The sequence below is a fragment of the Mastacembelus armatus genome, chromosome 18 (assembly GCF_900324485.2).
Source record: "Mastacembelus armatus chromosome 18, fMasArm1.2, whole genome shotgun sequence".
NCBI classification, from domain to species: Eukaryota; Metazoa; Chordata; class Actinopteri; order Synbranchiformes; family Mastacembelidae; genus Mastacembelus; species Mastacembelus armatus.
Genome location: NC_046650.1, coordinates 6,899,434 through 6,917,848, shown reverse-complemented (window position 1 = coordinate 6,917,848; position 18,415 = coordinate 6,899,434). Strand labels below are relative to the sequence as shown.

Sequence of the window (18,415 nt, the reverse complement as noted above, 5' to 3'; positions counted from 1 at the left end):
TTGACACCTCAAGTTGTAAGTATTCTCACGACATTTACTGTGCGTTCATATAAGTCTTCCTGTAAATACTGTAAATGTTTGGGGTTTTTTCCACTAAATAACTTTTTAGACATGAGCCATCTTTAAAATTCAGAGGGGGAGTTTCTCCCTTCTCAGCTGTTAAAAATGTAAAAATGAATCTCACCCCTTGTGAGTATTTTTGTGCTTTGGTCATCTGTGGATTCAGAAAAGCTTGATATGGAGGCAGAAATATTAAATGTTATAACCTGACACAAGGAGGTAGAAGATGATGGCAAAGGACTGTGTGTGTATTTTATCACTATTTCCCTGACTACAGGAGGTGATTGAAGCAATAGCAGAGAGTGCTTTCAAGACCTCACCATACCCTGTCATCCTGTCCTTTGAAAACCACGTAGATTCGTAAGTCCTGTTCTTACGTGCGATTGTGCTTCTCAGTGCGTGGATCCAACTTGACTAGTTAGTCAAAGGCTGTGTGTATTTTTGATCATCGATTTGCCATTTTTACCATGTGCATTCAAAGTTGTTTTATTGCAGCATTTACTCTGTTAAAATGGCAGTTGCTGATTGAGGTTGGGCTTTCATTTATTGGTGCTGTGGGACTGGGGCTGGTTAAACTAACGTACGTGTGTGTGTGACCCTGTCAGGGCGAAGCAGCAGGCCAAGATGGCTGAGTACTGCAGGACCATCTTTGGAGATGCACTGCTCATTGATCCACTGGACAAATATCCAGTAAGACTGATATGCATTGATGTCTAATATGAATATGTTTATTGTAGTTTCCATTAGAGCTCATATACAAGGGTGAATATTTTGGCAGGTTTGTTCACATTGCTTGTTCACAGAGCTGCTTTATTCTGTTCTTTTCAAAATCCTGATCTTTAAATGAGTTTTCTACTCTCTTCATTGGTTTAGCTGGTCCCAGGTCAGCCTCTCCCCTCACCTCAGGAGCTGATGGGGAAGATTCTCATTAAAAACAAGAAGAAGCACCATCACCACCGACCCTCAAGTGGCGGCAGCATACGACGCCGAGAGCTGGGGGAGCAGTCGTCACCCAACAATGGTACGCAGACACACCAGTGGTGCGGAAAGCTATATTTTAAGTGATAATTACAAAAATGTTAATCTCCTGCAATGAAGAATCTAGAGGTAGCCACTTACAGTGCCCATTCAAGAAGGTTTAATTAAAGCTCACAGTGTGCCGTGTCTTTTATAGAGTGTCTTTTGGCAGAAAGTGAAGGAAGCCAGCTCCTGTCCAATGGGGAGGAGAAGCTGGCTGAGAGGATGGTCAAAGACTCAGGGCCTCGCAAGTCCATTGGTAGGCTGAATATGGAATGGGTGACTTTTAAAGAGTGGCAGTATGATTTTGTGTAAAATATATTTTTTACATCCTACCAGGAGGTGAAGGAGAAAGTGAGGAGGAGGAGGAGGATGAACCGGTACCGGAGCTGAAAAAGCCGAACACTGATGAGGTAGGAACACTCAGGAACAGGACAGACAGGAGTGTTTGACTGACTGTTGGGCCAATTGATGGATCAGTAGTATCTGCCTCCTACAGGGTACAGCCAGCAGTGAGGTGAATGCCACAGAGGAGATGTCCACACTTGTCAACTACATCGAACCCGTCAAATTCAAGAGCTTTGAGGTGGCTACCAGTAAGTGTGTGTGTTGTGAAGAGAAAGACAGAGGCGGGAAGATGTTTTCACGTTGTGTACGGGCTGTGAACTGAGGGGTGTGAGCATGGAAAGGCCTCAGGCAGCCTTAGCACCTCCCCTGTGTGGTCTTAGTCGATTTATGTACCTGTGTCGATTTATCTCGCTATTTCTTTTTCTTCTCTGTTTTCACTGACTTTCTGCTCCACAGAGAGAAAGAAGTATTTTGAGATGTCATCATTTGTGGAAACCAAAGGCATGGACACCCTGAAGAGCTCCCCTATTGAGTTTGTAGAGTATCCTTGGAGGCTTGTCAGCTGTTTTTCATGTTTGCTGGTTATCTGCTGAAATTTACAGCATGCAAGAAAGGGTCTGAGCACACATCCGTCACTGTACATCTACAGCAAATACAGAATTAATCCATAACAGCACTTCTTCAGGTATAATAAGAACCAGCTGAGTCGAATCTACCCTAAAGGCACGAGGGTGGACAGCTCCAACTACATGCCCCAGCTCTTCTGGAACGTCGGTTGCCAAATGGTGGCGCTAAATTTTCAGACTCTTGGTAAGTACTGTTATTTTATTCTCAGACGGCAAAGTATAACATGGGCTTGGAAGGTAGATCTATAGTAGCAAATAGAACTGTCTCTGCATTTCTTCGTTCTCCACCTCTCTTCATTCTTTTCCTTCCTCTCTGCCAGACCTCCCTATGCAGCTGAACATGGGGGTGTTTGAGTATAATGGCCGTAGTGGGTATCTCTTGAAACCTGAGTTTATGAGAAGGACAGACAAACACTTTGACCCTTTTACGGAGAACATTGTGGATGGGATTGTTGCTAATACAATCAAAATCAGGGTAAGGACAAATTTAAGTTTAGCTTGTGTTGTGATGTCTTCATGACTTGTTATAATGACCTTGTATAATGTAACATGCACTAGGTGATCTCAGGCCAGTTCCTGACAGATAAGAAGGTGGGTGTGTATGTGGAAGTGGACATATTTGGCCTTCCTGTTGATACAAAAAGGAAGTACAGAACCAAAACATCCAATGGGAACTCTTTGGACCCTGTGTGGGATGATGAAATGTTTGTCTTCAATAAGGTAACTCATGTTGAAGCCTGAATTTAAATGTTTTTCAGATTGTTCTCTTCATCTTCTGTCCTCTGATAATGTTTATGTGCTCCCTCCAGATTGTCCTCCCTACACTGGCCTCTTTGAGGATAGCAGTATTTGAGGAAAATGGCAAGTTTATTGGACACCGGATCCTCCCAGTGTCAGCCATTAGACCTGGTCAGTACAAACAAAAATACCCATAACCACACTGTTTTTCTTCGATAACATAAAGAACTAAAGTTTGATACATTTTAGTCTGTAATCACTGTAAACCTCAGTTATTTGCATGCTGCTGTACCAATAATGTGTAACACCACTGTACAGGAGTGTTACATTTTTTTTTTTTTTTTTTTTGGTTCATGTCATCCTTCCTTAATATTTCCTTACATCCTTCCAGGGTACCACTACATCAACCTGAAGAATGAGCTAAACCAGCCCCTTCTCCTGCCCTCCCTGCTGGTTTATACAGAGGCTCAGGATTACATCCCTAATGAACATCAGGGTAACAACAATGCATTAACACGTTGCAGTGCCACACAGCCCAATTGGCCACCTTACACTTAAATTTAGAACCATAAACCAAACCATCCATTCATCCATTGTTTATACTGCTTTGTCCAATTGAGTCATGCTGGGCTGGAACCAATTGCAGCTGAGGAATGTTCATTAGTGTAGTAAGTGGTGAGTGGAATAACAAGTAGCGTTCAGCCACACGAGATTGAGCAAGAACACGTCCGTGATGCCCTGAGATGTCCGGAGTGGATCAGAGTGTCTAAATTCTATCCACTCACCCCAACTGGTCGAGGCAAATGGGTCTTTTTATATATTATATAGTATATTATGCAGTGAAAAACATGATATAGCATGTTGTGATAATTGTGTCATGGTGTAATATATGGTGAAAATTGTGCCTTAGTATTCTGTGGGGTGAAAAAAAAAAAAGAGAAATATGACAACAGAGAAATGTTATTGTATAATATGTGGTGATTACAGTACCTTAGGACAGTAAGTTTTCAAAAAATATAAACTGTCATAGTATAGCATGTTGTCCAAAATATACCATAGTATATAGCATGCCGTCCAAAACGTGCCATATTATAGCATGTCGTCCAAAATATACCATAGTATAGCCTCTCATCCAAAACGTGTCATAGCATAGCATGTCGTCCAAAATATACCATAGTATAGCCTCTCGTCCAAAATATACCATAGTATAGCATGTCATCTAAAATATACCATAGTATAGCATGTCGTCCAAAATATACCATAGTATAGCCTCTCGTCCAAAATATACCATAGTATAGCATGTCATCTAAAATATACCATAGTATAGCATGTCGTCCAAAATATACCATAGTATAGCCTCTCGTCCAAAATATACCATAGTATAGCATGTCATCTAAAATATACCATAGTATAGCATGTCGTCCAAAATATACCATAGTATAGCCTCTCGTCCAAAATATACCATAGTATAGCATGTCATCTAAAATATACCATAGTATAGCATGTCGTCCAAAATATACCATAGTATAGCCTCTCGTCCAAAATATACCATAGTATAGCATGTCATCTAAAATATACCATAGTATAGCATGTCGTCCAAAATATACCATAGTATAGCCTCTCGTCCAAAATATACCATAGTATAGCATGTCATCTAAAATATACCATAGTATAGCATGTCATCTAAAATATACCATAGTATAGCCTCTCATCCAAAACGTGTCATAGCATAGCATGTCGTCCAAAATATACCATAGTATAGCCTCTCGTCCAAAATATACCATAGTATAGCATGTCATCTAAAATATACCATAGTATAGCATGTCGTCCAAAATATACCATAGTATAGCCTCTTGTCCAAAACGTGCCATAGTATAGCATGTCGTCCAAAACGTGCCATAGTATAGCATGTCGTCCAAAATATACCATAGTATAGCATGTCATCCAAAATATAACATAGTATAGCCTCTCGTCCAAAACGTGCCATAGTATAGCCTCTCGTCCAAACGTGCGATAGTATAGCATGTCGTCCAAAATATACCATAGTATAGCCTCTCGTCCAAAACGTGCCATAGTATAGCATTAGTAAATATTAGTAAAATATGTTCTAGTGCAGCATCTGGTGATAATTACGTCTGTCCATACTATAGCCTGTCATCCAAAATAGGTCATAGTATAACCGGTCGTCCAAAATATACCATAGTATGGCCCCTCATCTATAATACCATATGTTGTGAAAATGTAGTATATAGTAATCTGTAACATTTAGCATTAAGTGGCTTTTTTTCCCCCCAGAAACCTAAAACTACCCTATGTTCTAAATAGTTTTCATTCTGCAACCATAGTTGCTCAAGAACCAAGTTTAGCTTGGACTTGACTTGGACCACCAAATACAAATGTCACTGGCAGTTGTGCAGAATAAAAGAACTTGTGTTTTTATATTCTCAGAGTATGCAGAAGCTTTGACCAATCCTATTAAGCACATCAGTCAGTTGGACAAGAGAGAGACACAGCTGGCTGTCCTCATTGAAGACAACAGTGAGGTGAGACACGTGTTCAATAAAAAAACTGCAAATAGAAAAGAATCATGTTGTAAAGTCAGAATGTGTATGTTGGAGTGTGACCTAAGTGTTCCCCACTACCACTCGTGTTTTACAAATCTGTGCCCCATGTTGTCATTTTAACTTAGAAATAATTCAGTCTATCGTTTTTGCCCAGCATGTACCCATCCAGCCCAAAGAGGGAGACACCAAGAAAGAGAATGAAGTCATTCCAGGAGGTCGGCTCCCCCCCACCTTCTACAACGTCCCCCCCTGTCCAATGGATGAATCCCCTGACATCATCAAATTACCTGCACCAGGTAGACACCAAAAATGATAATACAGGAATTGTAAAAAAAAAAAAAAAAAAAGTGTCCATGTAACAAATGTATACTTTAAAAGTCCTTGCCAGTTATCTGCACATACTCTAATATGCAGTTTAACCCTTTCAGCCCATTACAGGCACTGTTAAACCACAATCTTATCCCAATTGTAATATATTTAGTGTTTGAACTATGAGCAGCATTGTGCCACACCCTGTCACTTGTCTTTAAATTTGAACAAGTGCAGATAAACCTGGCCTAAACAATGCAACACTATTTTGTTCACTGTTTAGGATACAATGAGCTTTCTGCTGTTGTGTGTTTCGCTTTCCCATCATCCATTTCATGCATATTGTTTGTCTGATTACTCTCCTGTATGTAGCGCCAAGTCAGAAGGAGGATCTCATAGCCACTGTCCTGACAGGTAAGGTCATCCCAGCACATCCATTTCCAGCAAGAAAGAACTACATTCAAGTAGAAAACATCTTCTGATGGTCTTTTATTTTATTGTTGGACAATCTGGAAGTGTCTCGTTGTCAGCAGGGTTTACACTGATAATGACGCTGGCGACTAACCATGATTTATTTTCCCCGTCTCTCAGATGTCCAGGTCCACTCTGTAGAGGAGTTGAGGCAACAGAAGAGCTATTTAAAGCTGCTGAAGAAACAAAGCCAAGAACTCAAAGAGCTTCGTAAGAAGCACCTCAAGAAGGTAAACAGGCTTAATGCCCAACAGAATGGAGAAAACACATCTTCAGATACAAATGTATTTTATTTTTCATGCCACATTTGAATTTTTTCAGTTTTGCATACGAAGCTGATATAAAAAAAAGTCGACTATATTAGCATCAGCTACTGAAGTGACCCAAAACAAATTGTTTTGCTCTTGTGTGTGTGCAGGTGTGGAACCTGAGTAAGGAGCAGAAGAATCGCAGCAGCCAGCTTCAGTCTGACAGCAAGAGAAGACGCAGTCAAATGGAGAAACATCTCAAACGTAGCATCAAGAAAAAGTAAGAATAAATAGGCATTTGGGGAATTTATTAAGATAATTTTAAAAAATCTCAGTAAATAACGGAGGCGCGTAAGAGTGAAACAAACTCCTGGGTAGAATGATTACAGATGGACACTGTGTTTATGAATGTGAGAGATTTTAAAAAAAAACAACAAAAAAAAAAAAACTTCAGAAAAAGAATCGTTGGACCGATGCTGGAATTGCTGCTCCTCTAGAGTAAATGTCGTTTGTGTTCAGTGAGCCCCAGGAGCCGGTGGAGCGTGAGCTGACTGCTCTGAATCAGGAGCTTGAGAAGCAGACAGTCCAGTTAAGGGAATGGCAGATGCAGGAGCTGCTGAAACTTCGACAGGAGCTTCACTCACTGGAGAGAGAGAAGAAGAAAGCACACCTGCTGGAGGTAACAACACACACACACATATCTATACATGAGATGCTTAAGTGCACACCCCAGTCCTATCTCACCCTAAACTTATGGCAATACAGCTGCAATGTTCCTCTTATGAATTCACACAGAGTTCATCATGATTTCACTGACAGGTCGTTGTCTGCTGTGGTGTTTTTTTTTTTTTAGGCCTTAGAGAAGTTAAAGGATACCGCCCATGAATGCCAAACAGCTCAGCTGAAAAAGCTCAGGGAGACATGTGAGAAGTAAGTAGTGCTGTTTCACTTTGAATGGATAAAGCCAGGAAAAGAATTGACTGATTTATTTATTTATTTTTTTTGTCTAAAAATTTCAGATTTTGCCATTATGACTGTTACCTGATTTTATCTGGCTGTTTTCACACAGAGACTTTAATTCGTGGATGTTAGCTTCAGTACACGTGTATAGCTTATTAAATGACCTCACACAAAAATGAAATAGTTCTTTCAAACATGCCATCTGTCTGCTTTGGGATGTAAAGTTGGCCTGTAAATGTGTCTGCAGGGAGAAGAAAGAGCTGCAGAAGATCCTGGACAGGAAGCGACAAAACAGCATCACTGAAGCCAAGACCCGTGAAAAAGAAAAGGCTGAAACGTAATAAACCTGTGCATTTGTTTTACAGAGCAAACACTGCAGTAATTTTTGGCTATTTAGGCAGTCAGATCTGATTTTGATTTACTCTACATTTGTCTTTTGTTCTTTTCTCTGCTCTCGCCATCCTTGTCTCTATAGGGAACTGAATGAGATCAACAGGAAACATATTCAAGACTCTGTCGCCTCAATCCGCAGGGCAAGTGCCCACTCTGGCAAACACACACTTATCACCAACAGTCCTCGAGAATGACCATTTATCTACTTTGCAGTACATTTTTTGCCCTGTCATCTATTTTACTTTATGCCTCTCATGCATTATCTTCTTTTCCCTGACTTGCCAGTCCTTTTGCCTCCTAATCCACCATTCACATCTCTATTTTCTCTAGGTTCATACTGTAATTCTCCCTCTTTCACACCACTGTCTAATCTCTTGCCTCCCTTCTGAGTCATTTCCCACATAACTTCTCCTTGATTACCCAATGTTTCTCTTCTCACCTTTCTTTCCTCACATCCAGCTGGAGGAGGCTCAGAGCAGGAGACAGGACAAGCTGATCCTGAGGCACCGAGAAGTGGTCCAACACATAGACGAGGAGCTTCCAATGGTGAGCAGAAACATATGGAAACACTGAACTGCTGCCTTTTAACCAGTTCATGAGTAGAAGAAATTTTCATCAACAGACAACTTGGTAAATTAGTCACTTTTCCATATAACTAAATGACAGGTCCTGAATGCAGTGATTATGGGGCAACTTAGCTAACTTCCTGCTAAAGTTGAGGTTTTCTGAACCAACACTTCCATTCCTCACATATAGACTAGAGAGTGGTATAAATCTCACAATAAGTGACAAATTGCATTTTACAAATAATCCAACTATTCCTTTGAAGCAAAATGTTAATGCTGTCATGTAAACTGCAAATTCTAGACATGTTTCGCTTTAAAATAGCAGCAAGTTAAAGTTTCAAGAGACAAGAACCCCTGCATCATTAAGGGGGCAGAGTGAAAGTATTAGTAGATATCAGGCAGAAAGGTCTAGCTAATCAAGTAAAAATGTCTTACATTAATTGCAAAGGATGAGAATTTTGTTAGATAAAAAAAAAAGTTCCCTGCACATAAGCTGTGGGGGATAAGTATGTATAATTGCAGGTATCACGTCAGTTCTGTTGTAATTATTTTACTGACACAATAATCAGCCTAAATAGCTATAAAAAGAAAACCACTCTCAAGCCTCTGTGTGACGTATGGAACAGGGCTGCAGCTGCTGTAGCTTAGCACAAACACTGAAAATGGGGAAATGCCAGGCTAACGTTAGCTAACTGGTTGCTGGATTTAGCGTCACACAAGCCATAAAACATTTCAGGCCTCTCACACACAGTTGAAGCAGAAGGCAGCTTATTTATCACACTAACTAATGACTGGCTCCAAACGTTTCACCTCAATCTGAATCCCATTCACAAAGCATTAACCTGTCTGCAAAAACCTCAAGTCAATACAATTTTCTCCTTAAGTCAGTTTGTCAGTGCAGTCTTTTTTCTTTTGGCATTTTCACCTTTATTGACAATTGGCCAAAGAGAGGTGGACAGGAAACTGGGGAGACAGAGAGAGGGCGACACATGTCAGCTGTTGGACTCGAACCACCAACAGTGCAAGAACCACTCGGCTATCAGGGTGTCCCAGTTAAATGTAACTTTAATAGTGTACTGGGCCTCATTTTGCAAGTTCTTGCTCCATGATAGGTGTGGGCAGTGATCGACAGCTGTGACTGACAGTTACCCATCAGCTGCTGGTTTGGGCTCCTGGGTGCACAAGTCAGACTTCCAAACCTTGTCTTTATAGACCAAACGGTACATTTATCCACAGCAACTGTTCTGCTCTGTCTGTGGTTAAGGAGTTTCATTAATGTTGCTTCAGCCTACAGCTAAATTGTGTGAGTGGATACATTTTACCAGGTAACATTAAATTTACAAAATTAATGTGTCATGGCATCCACTAGGCATTTTATTAATAATGACAGAGTAGAACAGTCAGTGTGAGAAATGTAGTATTAAACAGAAGCTCTGAAAGTGACACCCAGTACACTGTTAGAGGTGTGTTTACTTAGGGCACCCTGATAGCTGAGTGGTTTCAGCAGGTGCTCCGTGTGCATGAGCACAGCATGGGCTGTCAGCGGTTCAAGTCCCACTGAGGACATGTGTGGCAGGTCATCCCAGTTTCCACTCTATGACCAACTGTCAACAAGGCCTAAAAGGCTAGAAAGAGGGGCCTGAATTCACTGTGAGAGACCTTAGTGACTCATGGAGAAAAACGTATTGACTTGAGAGCGCTAATGTTTTATTACTGAGATTCAACTGAACTGCAGGTGGAGCTCTTTGTGCATCCCTGAGCAACATGCTGGCTCCAATCATGTCCTACCCACTGCTGATTACCTGGATCTGGTGAGTTCAGTTAAGTCAGAAGCTGGAAGATACCAATTCAGTTTGTCTTCCCCCTCATCTGATATAGTATCTTCCAGCTCCTAATTGACTGAATCCACCTGATCCGGGTAATCAGCTGTGGATAGGGCAGGGATAGGAAACAAGCAGGGCAGTGACACATACTTGTGTGAGGAGGATATTATGGCTTATACAACCCCTCATAAATATGCTTTCCATGTTTACAGAACTCTCACACAATTATAAGACTTGAACATTTTACTACTTTCCTGGTGTTTCTTACCCAGCTGCAGTCTCAGTTGGAGAAGGAACTTGAGGAAGAGTACCAGCGGCTACCAGAAGAAATCTGCCAACACCTTCAGGTGGAACTTCAGAACAAAGGTCTCGGGAAGGACGCCCTGTTTTCGCCCTTTTCCAATCACAGCAGCCCCAGTCCCAGCTCAGGGTCGGGCCCACCGTCCAACTGCTCCACACCGTCTAATCCATCAACGCCCAATAGGAGCACGTGGAATAGGAGCATGGACAATAGCATCACCTCGTTGGCCGATTCCAGTTCTTCATCCACCACTCCCGTCCTGTCAGAGCCAGAGATGTCATTCAGTTAAAATGATTTCCTTTTAAAAGGAAACTACATGCATTCACTTGGGGTCTCTAATGATTTTAATGTGGGATAGTAATGATATAGATTTATGTTTTTCATTTTTTATTAAAGACTGTTTTGTTCTTTTCTACAGAGCTATATTATTTTTTATTTTGCTGTTTTTGTCATATGACATCATGCCTTCGGTTGGAAGATTTCATAAGGATCATATCTAAACTTTTCTTTTTCTTTTTTACAATTTGTCTTACTTTTAATGTTGTATCCTGTCGTCTGTTTCTTGGCATAATATTCTAATTTGTGCAATCAGTAAGCTTTGCTGTGGTTTTTTCCATACCACAGATTTTATGTTCGCACAGTTCACAGTAAATCTGTATATTTGTAACTGCTTTAAACTTGTTTTTACCCTTTTTAAAAGCTTTAAACTGTACAGAGAGGGGCCTTGGTTCAGGAGAATTTACTAACATACATACAGTTGGCCCGAGCAATTCCCACAAAGGTAAGAAAAACTAATACTCACTGTAGATTTTTGATTTTATTTGTAGCAACAATTGCCCACTGACAATTCATAATGGCTTTCTTGTCTATGAGAAAATTTTTTTTTTCAATTCAGTGCTACAAATAAAAGTCAAAAGCTACATATTACATTTCCTTTCCACTTTTCCAAATAAAACTGATCAACAATAGAGATGTATTGTCCAGAAACAAATATCAAGAGGCTTGACTTTTTAGAATAAGTATGTTTGCCTAAAGTAATAAGTTTATCTGTAATTATAGTAGTTTACCAGCAAGGGGTGCTGTAGCCTGAACTTTCTTTTTAGCTGGTAGTTTGAGTTGCCCATTCATCTAGCCTGTTTATCCTATTATACTGTACTTTGAAACTCACACACACCTTTCTCACCAGAGTTTGTAATGTTATTGGTCAGGATTAACTCTGCTCTTTAACCTCCAGTCAAAATCTGGCAAAGGTTGAACTGGGGGCAGTCAGGAGACATCCATCTGGCTAGAAACAGACTGTGTGGGTTTCAAAGTAAAGGGCATCTCAATGCATGTGTGAATACAGCTTCATGCTGTTTCTCTACTAATTGGAAGATGGATCCTCACAGCAGCAGCACACACACATACAGATAGGGTACTGGTTCAGTGGCAAAAAAAATAATAAAAATCTCTACAAATCAACAGACACACATACAAAAACACCCTTTAGGGACAAGCCTCAATAATGTAACTAACTTAAAATAAGCCTGTGAGGGTATTTGTATGTGCGTTTGTGTAATCTCTTGATGAGAATCTGCTTTGGGGGACAGCAATACTTTCCCCAAATGAAAAACTGTGTGCGCTGCTAGGGGTAGTAGAAGGACAGCATGTGCTGAAATAGTAACATCATTGAAACAGTCTGCAGATAATGACTTAAAGCTGCACTATGACATTTTAATGTAAAGATTTGTCTTTTTCATCTAAATTACCAAATGCTTGACAGCATGCATCCCTGGGGTTGAATCTGTAGTTTAGCCTAAATATTATTGCTATCAGAGGTTCTTAGATACTACATTAAAGCCAGATATTGAATGTTGCATTTTGGTGCACAAAGAAAATGGTACTTTAACTTAAAAGTGAGTTTTTAATCTCTATCAAAACTTCCTGTTAGTCTATATTTATTTTACTCTGTTGTCTTTGATTCATTAGTGGAGTAATTTTTCAGCAAAATGTCCATCCCTTTTCTCGTCTTCTCCACTTGAGGGTAAAATAATGGCACTATAATGTATTCTGTCTGTTTTATGTTTAATTGTATGTGAATTTTACTACTGACCACAAGTGCTGCAGAGGGGTGGAGGTCAAGGAGGGTTAAGGGGAACTAACATGAAAGTATCAAATTTGGACTTTTTTCAAAGTAAGGACTGTTCCTAGATTCAACAAGCCCTAACTTGTCCTCTCCTTCAATAAGCACTGGCTGCCTGTCTGTCTGATTTCCTCCTACCCTACCCCTTGTAAACCACCAACTATTTAAATGGAGTTTCAACAACTTCCTCTTTTGTGGTTATTTAAGTTTGTAATCGATGGAATGTGGAAGATTCAGGCTGTTTTAACAATTTACAATGAGTATAAAAGGTTTTTATATTACAACTTCCAATTACAAATTCAATTTGTAGATCTTTTGATGTGAATTTGAATCCTGAAGTCATCATGGAGCTGTCTACAACTGGGTGTTTCAGACTTGGCATCATAGGGAAAGCAGCGAATAGACCCTTCTCACAATGACGTCAGCTAACGTTGTCTTTCCAGCAAGTGGCATGACCAGTTACTGAGCACAGGACTTCTTAAATCTATACTGTTTACCTTTTGGAGGGGCAGGGGGTTTATGAACTGTAAAACACATTTACAAAAAACAGTGTTAGCTAATTTATGGGAAGTGTTTGGTCTTTTGCAGTTTTCCGTCATAAAACATCTTCAAGCCTCATGTTTAATTCACAAATATTAATTTACGTTATTCATAGGAACATTTTCTTGACTCTGCTATAATGAACTGATAACATACATGAATGGTAGCATCTTATTTGCTACATGGTCTATCTACAGCGCTGGCATCACTTAGAAAAAGAAAAATTACACTGTAACTTTAAAATCAAATAGCTAGTATTCAATAAAAAAAATTATAGCCTTAGTGAAGTTTAGACCAAAATGTCACTAAAAACATTCACAAGCCAATTATATCTGTGGTGAACTCCATGATACTACTCACCAGCAGAAGTGAGGACACACCAATGGGAGGGGCAAGGGACACTGACGTCATGTGAAAAGGGTCCATAACATTTCTAACTGCTTGTTTAATTTATATTTTCATTAGCAGGACAGAAAAAAAAACTTTCTTAATATGAATATGCTGACCTTTTGAGCTCTGATAATTTAGCAGACGAAGATCGCCCAAACACCTCTGGCTGTCCTGCACTCTGTGTGCCAAACTGCCAACACCATGTAAGTGTTAATGCGTCCCCGTCTCACTTCATACTAATGTGTACAGTGCGTTCTCATAGCACAATGGACTCAGAGGTGGAACTGCCTCCAGTCTTCTCAAATCAAAAAGTTTACTTGCCTAAAACGTTAATAATATTACTTGCAGGCAGTCTGCCTTTGGGGCCAAGGAAATCCAAACCAAAGACTTTTACTTTCTGTGTAAAATGTATCAGAGGTTGGATATTTTTAAGATGTTGTTGTGCCATTGGCAAAACACATGGGCAGCCCATTTCACACATACAAAAGGAGAATTTAACAGCTTAAAGCAGGTTTCCCTCAAGAGTTAGTTGAGACCAACACTGCTAAAAGAGCTGATACTGTACTTAGACTTGTTGGGTCAAAACACTTCTCTAAATGAATCTTCTTGTTGCTCCGTGTCTGTCGGGTGTATAAATAAGCAGATGTTTGCTAACATATCCTAGCAATATTGGGGATAAATTCAAACATCAATGCTAAATCTGGAGTGCTAAAACTTCATTTCTTTCTTTGGGTAATACTACTTACCTGTGATCAACAAGCATTAGTTATCATAGTATATAATAAATTGCAAGCATGTGCACTTTACACATATTGCTGTCTAATGGTCACAAAGTTAATCCTGGAGTGCTATTTTGCATAGAATGGGTCAAATTCCCAAAAAGCCAAAACATCCCATTAAAATCATAATTCTGGTGCAAAAAGCCACTGCAAACCATGCCACTAACAAGGCCAGCTTCAGTGCATATTCAGTATGTGCTGCCTTGGCTCTCATAGAGAGGAGCACAGTTAGTATGCTAATGCTCTTAGCTACTTTCCTTCCTACCAGTATGGTGTCTGGGGGTGGTTTCTTGTCATCTGAGAGTTTTAACCTCTGTTATTTCTGTCCTGTTTATGTTGAAAATACTCATTTAAACTGACACATAATCTCATACTCTTGACACAAGCACAGCAGTGTACCATTAGATGCCATGCTCACTTCTGTATCACACAAACCACTCCATGACTATACTCTTATTAGACATTTGGTTTGGCTAACCGGCCTCGGGCCCACCCTGAGGCTCCTGCCTGTCATGTCTTCTCTCCCTCTCTTTCTCTTTCCTACTGTCCCATTTCCTTGCCTCCAGTTTCATCCAATAATAAGACCACCATTTACTCTTGGTCTAATTCATGAATTAAACGCAGCAGCTGTGTTTGTATGCTTCAGATAGTGAAGACAGCTCGTTATATATATATATTAGGAAAGAGATACGTAGTGAGATATGTTGACACTGTATATGTAGTTTATATAATTGTCAGATATAAGGGGAATACCATATAATGATCCAGATGTAATGTTTTATTGTTCTATGATAATTAATATAAAGTATATGACTGGACATTCAATAATAAAGTACAAACTAGTTAAACCTCAACTGTTTTTTATTGCACCATTTTTGTCTCTTCTAGGGCTGCTCATCATAACTGGTTGTTTTTTGGTTGGGTAATAGTTTTTCCTGTGTTTAAGGCTTTTTGAGCACTTAACGCCCATTAATTTGTAATGAAAATCGTCTATTATTTAACACTAACTAACAGTAACACTAACACTTTTTGCTATGTAATGCGAGTTGAGTTAATTTAATTTGACAGACTAAGTTTTAAGATGCAGCCATGCCAGTATTTTCAGGAAGTAGAGAGACTTAATTGTTAGAGAAGGAACAGACAGGACTGAGGTTAGTGAAAGTTTCAGCCCCTAAATGCTAAAAGTTGGATATTCATATTTAATTTATTTAGCAATTACAGCAAGTCTCCAAGTTTTATTTAAAAGAAGCAGTTGTTCAAGAAAGTTTTTTGGGAAATTTAAAATTATTTCCAAATGTTATCTCTATTTCTCCTATAGCTAGCACCAGATTAAATAGTTTTTAGCATGAAAATAGCGGAGATATTATTAGGAAGTTACTGCAATGACAATTAAATGGTAATGACTAATTTCAGATGAAGGTCCGAACGCTTTTTGAAAAGCTTTCCACAAGCGTCAGCAATAAAATTCCAGTAGAGAAACAATATATTTTTACTGACCTACAAATTGTCAAGTATAAATACTGTATACTAAATCTACACTGAGTTCTACTTCATTAACCTTGATTTTTTTCCATGCATGGAAACAATTGCATGGAATTTGAATTGTACTTTGTACTAATAAATGCTTATTGCAGTAAACTTACATTTATTTAATAATATAGAGTACTTGACGATTTAGTTTAGATGTACTCAAACTATTACAGACTCCTGGGAATGACTTATTTCAAACTACTAAATTATTCTAAATGAGATATAGTGTTTTTTTCAAACACGTTTTTTTAAGTTTGACTAAAGTGACATTTCCTGCAGCATTTCTCAGTTGTATTTAACTGAACAGCAAACTTATTTACTTGTTAAAACTATTGCAAACTGTTTTTGGGTGTGCTCGAAATGAAGTTGAAAGTGTTTTTTGTGTTTTTAGGGTCGTCATGGTCTAAAGCAATAAAAGGCAAAGTGCTTAAGGTAGGTTCATGCAATGCAATACCTTAATGATGATTACAGCAGACACTGGGTCAAGGTGCAGATGATTTGCAGAGAAGTCCATCTTCATTGATAATAGTCAGCACCCTGACAGATACTTGTGTCTAGGCAGCATCACTGTCAGAAGCCTGTATGAAAGAAAAAAATATCAGAACAGGGAAGCGTTGAAAGGCATGATCAGCTGTTGTCTATCCTGCCTACACTACTTTCTAGCTCTGCCCATTAAGTTGTCACTTCACACAGGCATGGACTCAGGGCTCTTTCATGTCTTGAATGGCTGTGTAAACTGGCACAGACGTAATAATTACCACCAAAGCCCTAGCCACGAGAATAGAGACAGTAACCCTGGTTTTAATTCACCCTAACCTGGTTTTAATTCACCCTGACCAAACAGGAAAAAAATAGCAAAAATAGAAATGCATCAGATAATAACTGCAGGCTATTTAATCTGATAAATCTTGCAAAACAAAAACCAACCAAAACCATAAATATATCATATGAAGGTCTGCTTCTGAAGAGGTGTTCATCCTTTAGATAAGAATACTATACATATCACTCCATAATAATCACAAATGGAGTCACGATGTCACATTTCAATGGGGAGCAAAACAAGGATGCCCACTCTGTCCTGCAACTTTCATTGAACCACCTGCGGCAGCAATGCAACAAACCAAAATTAAAAGGAATACAAGATGCCAATACATAATATGAAATAAGCAGATAATTTATTATATTTGCTTGACCCCTAACATAACAGGACACTTTCACCATTATTATATTCACCAAGATTTCAAATTCTCAAAATACAACAAATCAACCATATTACCACTCTCAGGATGCCTGGGATTCTGCAGTTGAACTCTTCTTATCACTGGCAACTAAATATTTAGGTATCAATATTACTATCAGACTGTTACTGCTTTTTAACCTCAAGTACTCTATTTAAAAAAAAGATAGAAGATCATTTCAAAAGCTGTTCCAGCCTCCAGCTCTCATTGGTCAAATGAGACAGTTAAAATGAAAACCTAATTTACCATAAATTTTATATTTTCAGTGCTTCCAACAACACTCACAAATGGTTCAAATCACTTGATTTGACTACAACATTTAATCAAATGGATTCTGAAGGACAATCAGTATAACTTATGGCTCAGGCTGGTGGACAGTTAACAAAATCACTAAATCATCATTAACACCAGCCGATTCTGGTATAATATAGACTTTCCACACAGTCTGTTTTACATCATGCCAGCATAAAGACATTAGTCACCTTCGTCACCAATTTTAAAATACATAGTTCATTCATATCATTTAATATACTAGGCCAGAAGTACAAAGTCAGGGGAGAACAGTTTCTGCTCTATCAACAAGAGCATAAGGGATAAATAACTTAAAAGAATATTACACAGTATAATATAATTAACACCCCACTAGTGTAATTGGTGATATAATGGCAATTACAGAGTTCAGGAACATAGCTTTTAAACTTTAGAAACTCATAAATCAGATACAGACACAACAATATCTATAACTTAATGGGAAAACGATGCATCTTTCACCCCCAACGCTGACTTTTCAAAAATCTGTAACAATGTCTTTTCTATGACAATAAGACAAATTTACAACAAAGAAGGACCATTCACATGACTCACATCAGCCAAGGTAAAATGTTTAAAATAGGTTTAACTTATACATAAACCTGTTCACAATGCAATCATGACTTCCAAACCACTTGGATCTGCCAACCATTTCACTCCCTCTGGACAGTGGTGACTCAGAAACTCTCCAGTATCTTAAGCTGCAGCATTTATATCACTGTCACTGAAGTTGACAATCTCCCAATTAAATATTGAAATGCAATCCTTATTTCTCAAACTATTGCCAAGGAAACTATTCCAGTAAACCGGAAAAAAAAAAAAAAAAAAATTACTTAATCACTGAATCAACCTTGTCACAGTTAAAATTAAAACATTTAATATCTACCAAGAAGAGCAACATATCACCTTTCAACAAAATCTAACCAATTCAAAACCCAACTCAGTTTAAACTAGCCACCTGGAGCTGAAGCAACACACATCTCCGCAAACAAGATACTATCATTAATTTTATAAAATTTATATTTGCATTTCCCACACTATTACAGGACTCCCATAATTAATTTACCTCAATACATGTAAATT

The 18,415-nt window shown here is 38.8% G+C and overlaps 1 protein-coding gene across 2 annotated transcripts in view; it reads left to right on the top strand.

The window, feature by feature from the left end:
* Positions 1 to 12,730, top strand: part of plcb3 (phospholipase C, beta 3 (phosphatidylinositol-specific)) — a 43,056-nt gene extending 30,326 nt beyond the window's left edge. For both annotated transcript variants that reach the window (XM_026318145.1, XM_026318136.1), the window contains exons 12-34: positions 338 to 420; positions 666 to 750; positions 934 to 1,081; positions 1,235 to 1,336; positions 1,417 to 1,490; positions 1,577 to 1,673; positions 1,882 to 1,966; positions 2,111 to 2,235; positions 2,372 to 2,526; positions 2,610 to 2,771; positions 2,861 to 2,960; positions 3,181 to 3,285; positions 5,238 to 5,332; positions 5,508 to 5,649; positions 6,035 to 6,076; positions 6,254 to 6,363; positions 6,552 to 6,661; positions 6,901 to 7,060; positions 7,235 to 7,311; positions 7,589 to 7,678; positions 7,817 to 7,874; positions 8,194 to 8,280; positions 10,396 to 12,730. In XM_026318145.1, the coding sequence (XP_026173930.1) occupies positions 338 to 420; positions 666 to 750; positions 934 to 1,081; positions 1,235 to 1,336; positions 1,417 to 1,490; positions 1,577 to 1,673; positions 1,882 to 1,966; positions 2,111 to 2,235; positions 2,372 to 2,526; positions 2,610 to 2,771; positions 2,861 to 2,960; positions 3,181 to 3,285; positions 5,238 to 5,332; positions 5,508 to 5,649; positions 6,035 to 6,076; positions 6,254 to 6,363; positions 6,552 to 6,661; positions 6,901 to 7,060; positions 7,235 to 7,311; positions 7,589 to 7,678; positions 7,817 to 7,874; positions 8,194 to 8,280; positions 10,396 to 10,713 (2,610 nt within the window). In that variant the 3' untranslated portion in view covers positions 10,714 to 12,730. The remainder of the gene's footprint in view (positions 1 to 337; positions 421 to 665; positions 751 to 933; positions 1,082 to 1,234; positions 1,337 to 1,416; positions 1,491 to 1,576; positions 1,674 to 1,881; positions 1,967 to 2,110; positions 2,236 to 2,371; positions 2,527 to 2,609; positions 2,772 to 2,860; positions 2,961 to 3,180; positions 3,286 to 5,237; positions 5,333 to 5,507; positions 5,650 to 6,034; positions 6,077 to 6,253; positions 6,364 to 6,551; positions 6,662 to 6,900; positions 7,061 to 7,234; positions 7,312 to 7,588; positions 7,679 to 7,816; positions 7,875 to 8,193; positions 8,281 to 10,395) is intronic.
* The last annotated feature ends 5,685 nt before the right edge of the window (positions 12,731 to 18,415 follow it).